Here is a 10,819-nt window from a genome sequence, read left to right as displayed (position 1 = left end):
AAATGGTTCCAGTAAGTCATGCTCTTGGACAAGTTGTCTTCAGTGAGCCAGCTTCAGAGCAGGCTTCCTTCTGACGCACAGCTTCTTTGATCGACTTTTGTGAAGCCTGTTCCGAGTGGAACCCGTCTTGGAAAACCTCTGTATAACTCAGTTTTAGGGTGTTACTGATCTTCTTATATCCTAGGTCATCTTTGTGGAAAGCAACATTTTAAATTCTCAAATCCTCAAAGAGAGGCACTGAGCCCCCTGCTATCCTAGCTGTATACATATGACTCTGTAGCCACTTCCAACTCCACCACCATCTTCAAGTTTGCTAATCATACTGTTATGGTGGGTCTAACAATCTTCTCCTGAATGTCAGCAAGACTAAGGAGCTAATAGTGGACTTGAGCACAAAGCGGGAGCAATCATACCAATTGCTAAAGATCAAGGGGCCCCCGTTGGAGAAAGTGGACAGTTTCTGGTACCTAGGTGTTCACATCACACAGGATCCGCCTTGGTTCTGTCACATCAACACATTGGTAAAGCAGGCCCGGCAGTGTCCGTTCCATCTGAGACACTTAAGGGACTTAAAACTACTCTCAGGTGCTAAGGACTTTCTACACTAGCACCATTTAAAGCATCACTTTCTGGTTCTGGAACAGCACCATGCAGGACAAGCGAGCCCTCCGGAGGGTGGTGCGGTCAGCTGAGCATACCATCCACACCGAGCTCCCTGACCTGCAAGACTTCTACCGCAAACAGTGCTGGAACAAGGGCAGGAAGTTACTGAAGGACCTCAGCCATCCCAACAACGGACTCTTTTCTATGTTGTGTTCAGCAATCGCTTTCACTCCCTGAAGGCAAGCACGGAGAAAATGAGGAAGAGCTTCTTCCTGCAGGCCAATCAGAGTTTAAACCAGGAAACACCTGGCACCTAATCTGTGGACTTCTCTGGACCCTGTCTCCCTTTCCCTTCCTTGCACAATTATCTTGCACGAAATTTTAACTGATCTAATACATGATACAAATATGTATGGTCCTGTGAAGCAGACAAAAACATGAACATGATGAAGAGAACATGTGGCTTTGCAAGATTACATGAAGTATAGCTGTTATCACTTACGAGTGTACTCACTTTTGTTGCCAGATATTTTGACAATATTGGTTGTATGTTGAGTTTTCATAGTAAATCTTAAACGCTATACAAACTGCATATTGACTAAAATATATCTAAGTATAAATATAAAATATATATAAGTTACATTTCTATAGTATTGTGAGATACAAATATACAAAGCAGAATAAAGATAGTCCGTTTTACTTATTTTTTTGCTACACTCTTTTACAGTGGGGTAACAGAATAATTTCCAGAAACACCATCACATACACAGCACAATATCAAGTTCAGTCAGGTTGGACCATAGCCACACTGTAAGAGCCACATGGCTGCCTGCCATTTTTGATAAACATTTTCACATTGGCGGCGTATTGGCATATTGTTGTGTATGTGTGTGTGTGTGTGTGTGTGTGTGTTATGGAGGGAGGTTTGCTTCATATATCATTAGTCATCAGTCATTAATGATCATCATTATATGGGCTGTTTCAAAGGGGGATTGTACAATGTTATGTGCCGAGAGAAAAGCAGCCAATTCTGAACAAATGTATACAAAATCGCATCACTAAACATAGTTAAAAATACAACAAAAACTTTATTTAAAAATTTAGAATCAGAGACCAAACGCACTTAAAACATTACTAGATAAAAATTTTAATACTTTCTAAACCATTCTTTGTAATTTCACAGTTTATAAAACAAAAAATGTGAGCTTTTTTCTATCTTTTCCAAAGGAATTTCTCATTCTTCTTCCAGAGTTGAGAGTTTTCAAGTTGGCTTTCACTTTTGGGCTTTGCGCTTACATTAACGGTCCTGCAAAGCTTTTCCACCTGGGTCAGATCTGTTAGCTTATTGATGCTTTCTTCGTTCTCCTCGTTCAAAATGTCCCAGAAGTCTTTACACCTGCTCTTTGCCCTCTCAGTGGGTGAGGGAATGGGTGCTGTTGCTGGTTTTGGTCGGGTTGTACTTCTCTTTTGCTTGAAAAAATCATCTAGAATAGAGGTGTCGCCTATGAGGTCACTAAGGGTTGTGTTTGAGTTTTTGTCTGCTCGTGTATCTTTAGAGAGAAATGGAAATTCAGTAGTGGAATAAGTTGTGTTGGAATTACATGCATTTGCATTGGTTTGGGAGTCTTTTGAAGAGCTTGGATTTTGTTCTTTTGAGTCGGGCAAAGACAAACAGTTGTTTTTAAGCTCAGTCTGACCAACAGAGTGATGATAGACATCTTTAGCATTTTGTGCCTTAGTTCTTCTAATTTTTCGTGAGGTTTCTGTTTCATCATGCGTTCTCTGAACTGAGTTTACAAGGGTTTTTTTCGAGGTAGGACTTTTTCTAGACGTACTGCATGCAGCAGTGGGAGGTGAAATACTTGGCTTCAGCTCAGTCACAGGTTTTGAAAAGGTCTTTTGGATAATGTCAGCAAGCTCAGGGCTGCTGTGGCTATAGAATTCACATAGCCTGCTCAGTCGCAGTGCTGAACTGCACTCCACAAGCTCTTCTGCAAATTCTTGCACAGACTTCGCTTTGAAGAACCTCGCCATTTCTTCCAGCTGCTGCCTGTGTGTAAAAAAAAAAAAAAAAAAGGAAATAGCATACGAGTCCTTCTGTGTGGCATACTAGACAATTTAATATTTCATCTGGATCTTTTTTATAGCATCATTTATTTTACAATTTGTGAGAGATGTTAAAAACCTTGCAAAAACCTCTGTATATGTTAAATCACATTCTGAAAGAGTAAAAGCATTCAGAAACATCTCTCATCTATTTAAACACTAAAAAAGCTATCTGTGCACAGTTTCATATGAGAATCTGCTACAACTGGAAGATTCAATTAGATTTAAATTCAATTATTAGAATCAAATCATTGGGAGACTCAACAAATATCAGGATAAACAATCTCCCTAATTACAGAGATGAACACTATATGCTTTTGGAGTTGGGTGGGTGCGTCCTTGAGCTAATGGTAAAACCTAAAAAGGCTTTTAAAAAGGAGTTTTGCTCAGAGTTCTATGTGTTTTGGCCCTGCCTGGGAAAAGGGTGGGAGAGAGGGCTCTGGGGTGGTCTTACCCCTCCCACAGGGGCTATGCGAGGGCGCAGAACGCCATAGCTGTGGCCAGAACTGGCACCCAGCCCCATGCTATAAGGACTTTCCTCTCGAAGTTTTTTTTTTTTTTCAGGCTAACCAACACTATTAACTACTATAGAGATGCCTGCTTTTAAAAACATGTCGGAGCTACAAAATAGGCACTGAATCTCTGCTTTAGTGGGTTTTTTTTGTATAAACTTATAAAGTAGCTTATAATTATATAACAAATAATAAACAACCTACAATTATTTGCTGGAAAGTACAAAACATCACTGAATGCCCCATACTGTATGATTTTATGTATAATTTTACTTTTTGGAAAAGGAAAAAAAAAATTAATACAAAAGAAATAAAATTGAGGCACAGCCTTACTTGCGGACCGCAGCAGGAGTCTCACCAACACTAATAGTTGCACTTTTGGTATGGATGGAAGGTTTTATGGTGTGGGTGACCTGATGTTTCAGAAAAGTCTTGTCATGACCTTCTGGCATTTCGACTTCCTTATAACCATCTTTGGGCTCAGATAACTGGTTGGATTCCAAACATAAAAACACAAAGAAAATGACAAAATAACCATTTGTGCTTTTGCATTAACCTGTGAATATAAACCGCATGAAGGAAGTGCATCATCAGACTGATGACTCCAAAATTATTCTGTGCTCAAAATACTGTTACACAATGTTTGGCTCGAGTCCACAAATTTGACTGGTTGAGCAGCATTCCAAGTGTAATTTACTTCCTATAACACTGAGTTTGTGTTTCATTGTGTGCATCCCTCCGCTCACATTGTAAGATTTTACTTTCTAGTCTGGAAATGTTACTAGAATAGTGTTAACCACATCATAAATAAACATTCATTCATTCATTTTCTCCCGCTTATCCGTAATTCGGGTCGCGGGGGCAGCAGTCTAAGCAGGCCCCCGCCTTCGACTGCTGCCCAATCCTCACAGCACCGTCCCTTACGGTCCCCCCTGCAGGTGGTGAGCCCACGGGAAGGCGGCCCTACGTCACTCTGACGTCACGGACCTTGATATTTCCCTCGTAAGGGAATAAATAAACATGACAAGTAATATTTCTTAAGGAATATAACTTTTAACCTTAAGAATTAAAGCTCTTCTGATGAAAATAAAAATATGAAGATCTGTTTTCAAAGTTCAGTTAATGCTTGAGATGATTTCACTATTTGAATAAAAAAGAAAAACGCTCTATTTTAGCAATATTGCATTATAACCACACTCTCGCTTGTGCAATGTTGCTTAAATATAGTATAAATAAAGTCACATTTCAAATGAGGATATGAAGCCATGTGAAACTGGAGCTGCTGAAAAAACTATACTGAAAATTAAACATGAACCCACTGACTACAATATTTTTTTTATTCTCATAAATGTAGGGCTGCAATAACGAATCGATAAAATTGCTAATAATATTCGTTGTCAACGACTGATGTTATCGATTAGCTAGGCTGCTCAAGTTATGGGTTAGTGTGATGGCAAGATAACTCAACCACCTGGCGAAAATGGTGGATCATCCAAGACTCTGGAGCATTTTATATTAAACGCAACAAAGAAAACTGTGGAAGTTATGCAAAGCAAAGCTTGTGTGGCATGGAAGTACCACAGAGCACAAAAAAAAGAACGCATCAGGTTGCGCAATCAGCTCGCTCACGACATAGTAATGGATTCAATTAAAACGGTGCAGACAAACACTAAATGATTTTGCATTTGTGCATCAATGCATATTTTTTAATCAGGCCTGTTAGCTTGCTGCATTTCTCCGTTTCATTCTCGTTCTTCAAAATATTTGTTAGTTGCAGCCCTACATAAAAGTAATTACCTCAGATGTGTCATGCAGATGGTTTGCTGGGAGCTGGGAGTTCTTGCTTAGTTCAAATACATCCCGTAATGCAGCACGGCTTAGGTGGTTCTCAGCCCTGCTCGAGCCGACCACTTTCTGATTGGAGTGGGTGTAGCTCACCTCCTGAAACCCACCTACAAATACAAAACAACAAAACACTCAAAAATCAAGCACATTTCCCAGTATCCCAGTGTACTGTGCAGTTATTTTGAAATGACTTTAAATCCAGTAACTACAATACCTAATAATGTGTCTATGGTGCTTTTGGTCTCTGTGATTGGTGGCTTTCTTGAATGTACAGTTGGACATTTTAAACCTGTGAATTGACCTGATTTTTTAGCTGAATTCTGTGCTCCAAAGGGGCGTCGAATACTTTTCTTAAACTTCACTCTTCTCACTGGAGCTTCATCTTCTGATGAGTCAAAACTCTCAACCTCGTCATTATATCTTTGTTTGTGTATTGCTAATACAGCCCGTTCTGGCCTCTGATCTTCCTTAGTACCATCTCTCCCTCTCGGTTGTGCTTTAGTATAGCTGCTGTGATGAAATTCTCTTTCTTCTGACTCCTCCATGCAAACATGGTCACAGACTTTTTTTGCCTTACCCATTTCTTCCTCTGAATCACTGGATAAGAACCAGTCTGTTTTCCCCTTAGCTACCTTGGACTCCTTTAAGTTCAAGACCTTCGGTTCTGTATCAGACTGGCTGTCTTCACTGCTCTCTGAGCTTCTCTGTATCCCATTAGTCATATGTTTCATCAGCAGAGCAGACAGATTCATATTTGCAGCAGTATTTGGTCTAAACTCCTCTTCTGCCTTTCCGTATGTGGCTTTTGATCTGGAGCTGCAGGGATCCTCATCCTCACTAGAGCTGCTAAATTCCAGAACTTTGGCATTAGAGAACCTGGCACTTGTACCATATGTGGATGATGGTATATTGCCCTGTTGCCCAGAGGGATCTGTTGACACACACACTGGATCCTGCTGTGGCACACAGGTAATATGGATTATAAAAAGGTTTAAATAAATTTCAAATTTCAAATTCATATAGCAGCATCAATAATGCAAAACATACACAAAAAGGAAATGAAGTCAGAGTTTGGAAATGAATGAGTGAAATAAAATAAATTAAATTTCTAGGCTAAGAGGCAAGTAAAAACTCCCTATTGTGTAGTCCTTATCCATTCCTGATAATTATAGAATAATAGAATTTATTTTCTAGATTTTTATATGCTTAACTATGAGGTGACGTGCTGTTCTAGGAGGATCGTTGAAGGTTTTGTAAAGTCATAGCAATAAGTTAAAATAACGAAAACTTTAGTTTCGCAGAAGCCAGATTTATTTTATTTTCCTTTAGGTTGTTGAACCTATTTGTATGCTGGACAACTATGAAAGAATAAATAAATTAATATATACAAAAAAATAAACAAACAAATAAGTAATTTAATAATTTGTTTATTGAATAATCAACAACTTGAACTACTAAATCAACAACTAAATAGCTACTAAATCGTCAACCCCAGCTTGGTAACCACCTTGCTTAAAAATTAAGTTGCTCCTTTATCACTTGCCCACCAACACTCTGTTTATGATCAGTTAATGTCAGTTTTAAAACTGAGAATTTTCCATTTTTAGCTTCTAATAAGACCTACATGTGAGAAAGTGCTCCAAAAGGACAGTTTGATAAGTTCTGCTCTGGGTAAATAAACTCGCTAAAGATAACACATGCTTCCGTGTGGTCTTCACCAGTGGGCTGGGGGGGGGGGGGGGGTGTTAATTACAGCCATGTGTTGGCTGTCATACCTATCTTTACTGTGGGAAGGAAGGGATGGGAGATTTGTCTGAGAAAGAGGGGAGGAAAGATGGATGGAGAACAGAAGCATTCCCGTGACGAGTCGAGAGTCGGGCGGCTACTCACCAGCTCTTGTACCTTCTCATCCATCGCCTGTGTGCTGGCTGTCATGATCCCCAACTCAACACTGCCCTCCCTCTGTGACACACATGCACATTTTCCATCATCTCAGTGAGAAAAAATTCATAGTCATGGCTCATTGAGAACATCAGGCATTTGACTTTTTCAATATATACGGTAGCCTTAAAAGTTCAACGGAGCAGACCTGTCATAAGTGTAAGCTTACATCCTATACACACCTGCTTATGAATTAAAGCAGCTGCCAAATCATACAGTATAATATCAGCACAATCTACAAATTCTGATAAATTGTGCAGACATTTTGAACTTACAAGTTCAAAATAAGTGCACGGTTTTTTTTTTTTTTAGCTTGCATCAGAAATCGATCCGAATGCTTTAAAAAAAATAATGGCATCCTAGTATGAATTATACATATATACATATAATGTATAATTACATACCAATTGAAACATTGGTTTGCTGAAGTTAAAAAGAAGAAGGAGATTCTTTTCATTTTCTTGTTTACTTTTTCAGGTCTACTGCTATAACCACAACAAAGAAAAAATATATAACCTGAAGACAGAATCTGTTGATCCTGGGTGCACGAGCTACTGTTTTAACACCGGTATTATAAAAACAGCACTTAATATATTGTGGAATAGGCAAAAGCACATATCTAGCTGGACAATTCAACCTGGCTACATGATTGCACACTTTAAAATTTTAATTGAGTAATAGTCATGTCAATTAAAAAGTAATTTTCTATAATTCTATAATTAAACAAAGTGTTTAAATCGAGTTGTGCTGAGGAGAAGTGGGACTTTTGATACAAACTGGGCTGTGATTGAGAGAATACCTTCAAGAGATTCAGTGCACTAACCTCCAGGATGCGGCGGGTAAGACAAGTTCCATCAGTCTGGAGGCGGAAAAGGTTCCTGATCCCAAATAACTCTCCTGTTTGGCCGTCTGCTCCTTGCACTGCTTCAAAGTAGCGTTTTGCATTTTCATTTCCAATAACTGAGGACTGCAATTGCTATATTGCCCAGGAAAACATGGGGAAGCCAATCAGGTTCATCCAATGGGTATTCATTTAATAGTTTGTTAATATGTTGTATCATATCACACATTAGTAGTAGAAGAATGTAAGTGAGTGAAAAGGACCTTGGTTGGCTAAGAATAAAACGTATTATTTCGTTAGTTCCCAAAAACTGTTTTTCATGACTGTTATACCTGTTTGTAAATCTGCCGCAAATAGATGATCTCCTCTACTGTGCCCAGTGAGATGAGCCTAAAAACTTTGACATCCTTACACTGTCCAATGCGATATGCCCTGGATATTGAAAAATAAAAGTGTGAAGTACTTAAACAACAATGCATGACAGAAGATTTATCATCGGAATTGTCTACTCCCAGTTACACCCCATCAGAGTGGTGTATCTGAGTAGCAATATGAAGACTGCCTACACTGGCCATGCAGGATTGCCAAGTGACTCCATTTATTCTGCAGACAACTAAAAATGCCAAGGTGGGTTGTTATGTGGCAGTAAGTAAGTAATGAGTTGTATTGTTATAGAGAAAGCATAGCATAGCCGATAGCATATCTCAGGAGTACCAATGCTTCTAACACAGAGAGTCACTCATTCTCGTACAGTGGTGCTGCCTCACCTGTCTATAGCCTGAAGGTCATTCGCTGGATTCCATGTTGGATCAAACAGGATGACTACATTAGCCCCAACAAAGTTGAGCCCAAGACCACCAGCCCTTTAAGGAAAACAAATCATATAATTACCTTCATAACTGTGCAATATTTTCACATTCACATATTTTGTGCTGAAGCAGTTACTGCACTATGTTCTTTTTTTAATAAAGAGTAATTGTTTTGTAATACACTAAAAACTGGACTAAAGCAACTTGTAGATGGATTTTTGGTCTCAGCAACCAGGTTTAGTGCAGAAATATCCTAGACTTTAGCAGGCATTTGGCAGAATTCCTGATGTTTATTTTTCAAAAGACCCCGACGAACCATGAACAATCCACCAGAATTCACACTGGATATGCACGTTTCCAAGTATACACAACAGATTCTTCACTAAACATGGTGTGGATCGACATTTGATTATGGTCTCAACGGACCCTAAAACATGCTTCCATTTTATCTCCAGGGTTCTGGTAACCGTCGGATGGTTTATTTTGCCAAATACTCTCACGAACAGCTTATATCTTTCTTGTTGTAGAGGTTTCGCATCAAAGCTGATTTTGAAACTTGGCAATTTTGAAAAATTATTTTGAAAATCTTCCTGGCCATTTTCAATCGGGGTCAGAGGCAACAGCAGAGCTGATACTGAGAGCAATTGAAATAGATTACTCAAATAGATACTATTACTTAGAAAAAAAATTCATTACAATTTTTTTTTTTTCTCATAAGAGAAAAAGTAGCATCTTTAATTTTGGAGAAAAAAACAACAACCTTGGATCGTCTCGTATATACCACAACACTGACCAAGATGATGTTTTTACTGAAGATGAATGAAAGAAATAAACAACTAATTAAATAACTATTTTTGCCTAGTTTTGTGAAGGGTGCTAATAATTCTAGCTCTAAAATAAGCAGCCTAAATGACCTCACTTGATCAAAACCACAGATTCTAAATTACTATATGAAGGAAATTGAAGAAAACATGAAACTGCAAATCTCATCATGTAATAGCAATACTCACATGGTAGACACAAGGCATATGTTAATATCACTGGTGCTGTTGAACTCTTTGACAACGTGAATGCGATCTTTAGACTTGGTGCTTCCATCCAGCCTGCGGTACTCCAGACCCTCAGCCATGCAAAAACTCTCTAAAACATCCAGGAGCTAGAAAGCATTTACATTGTGCTTGATATTAGCAAAATAATTTAATCTAAAATCCATTTAATCGTTACAGGTTTTCTAAACCTCTCACTTATATAGCAACTGCACACATCACTTCGTCAACAAAATATCAGTATATCAATATACGCCCTCTAATTAAACAGACTCAGACAACAGAAAAGAATACATTAAAACACGTCAAACACTTCACCTTTGTGGAAAGTGAAAAAAGAAGAACTTTGTCTTTCCTTGTGATAAAGTGATTAAGCAGCCTTTGCAGCACCTGTAACACAAAATATGAGTAAAAAGAGTTTAAAAAAAAGAGTTCAGCAATTCACATTAAACACTGGCTCTACTGTCATTCTTCATTTGATATCTGATATGGGAGCATGTGCAGAGTATTTACTGAACCGAGAGCACCAGAATTGGAGCATCTGCCAATAATAGCACAAGTGAGGCTCTGCACATGGGAGAAGACGACTCTTTGGATAGACTTTAAGAACGCTTAAATACTACCCTTGTTATTTCGCATAGAAGTGTGTCCATAGCTAGTGAGGCAAAGCTACGCCGGGCCTGAAGCTGGCCAAAGGCTGGATTATTCATGCCCTCAACACCAGAACAAAATCTGGATCTCATGACAAGTTAGATTTACAGTTCTGTGGTTCAGTGGATTAGATGGTGAGGGCCATAAAACATGCACATGCAATCTTTGGCATATTAAATATTAAGAAAAATATCCAGATCTAACCTTCATTTTTCCACTGTAGATGGGGTCTGATATGGCCTCAAATGCAGCCTCCTTGCATCTTTCAGTGAAGTCTGGAAACTTCTTAAAGACTTGGTCACAGATAGCAGCTACATATTTCTCCTGATAAAGGGGATGATTATTTCAGAATGATTTTATATCCAGGAGTGAAATCAACATGACCTCTTTGATGAATTATTGATACAGAAATGCATGCAAAAGGTCATTAATTTCACTAACAAGCACGATTTTCACTCTGGAAAT

The 10,819-nt window shown here is 38.7% G+C and overlaps 1 protein-coding gene across 4 annotated transcripts in view; it reads right to left on the bottom strand.

Moving 5' to 3' along the window:
- Positions 1-1,671: 1,671 nt before the first annotated feature.
- The window catches only part of ercc6l2 (excision repair cross-complementation group 6-like 2), a 26,496-nt gene continuing 17,348 nt past the window's right edge, over positions 1,672-10,819 (bottom strand). For 2 of the 4 annotated variants that reach the window (XM_083553621.1, XM_083553622.1), the window contains exons 8-18: positions 10,559-10,678; positions 10,022-10,093; positions 9,668-9,813; positions 8,616-8,711; positions 8,181-8,280; positions 7,831-7,983; positions 6,957-7,028; positions 5,281-6,022; positions 5,019-5,173; positions 3,555-3,709; positions 1,672-2,653 (exon numbers count right to left, since the gene is read on the bottom strand). In XM_083553621.1, coding sequence (XP_083409747.1) covers positions 1,816-2,653; positions 3,555-3,709; positions 5,019-5,173; positions 5,281-6,022; positions 6,957-7,028; positions 7,831-7,983; positions 8,181-8,280; positions 8,616-8,711; positions 9,668-9,813; positions 10,022-10,093; positions 10,559-10,678 — 2,649 coding nt within the window. In that variant the 3' untranslated portion in view covers positions 1,672-1,815. The remainder of the gene's footprint in view (positions 2,654-3,554; positions 3,710-5,018; positions 5,174-5,280; positions 6,023-6,956; positions 7,029-7,830; positions 7,984-8,180; positions 8,281-8,615; positions 8,712-9,667; positions 9,814-10,021; positions 10,094-10,558; positions 10,679-10,819) is intronic. The other 2 variants (XM_083553623.1, XM_083553624.1) reach the window with 2 other exon arrangements.

This window comes from Silurus aristotelis (assembly GCF_946808225.1).
Source record: "Silurus aristotelis genome assembly, chromosome: 11".
In the NCBI taxonomy this organism is placed as follows: Eukaryota; Metazoa; Chordata; class Actinopteri; order Siluriformes; family Siluridae; genus Silurus; species Silurus aristotelis.
The sequence above is the reverse complement of the archived record's forward strand: the minus strand, read 5'-3'. Positions and strand labels throughout refer to the sequence as shown.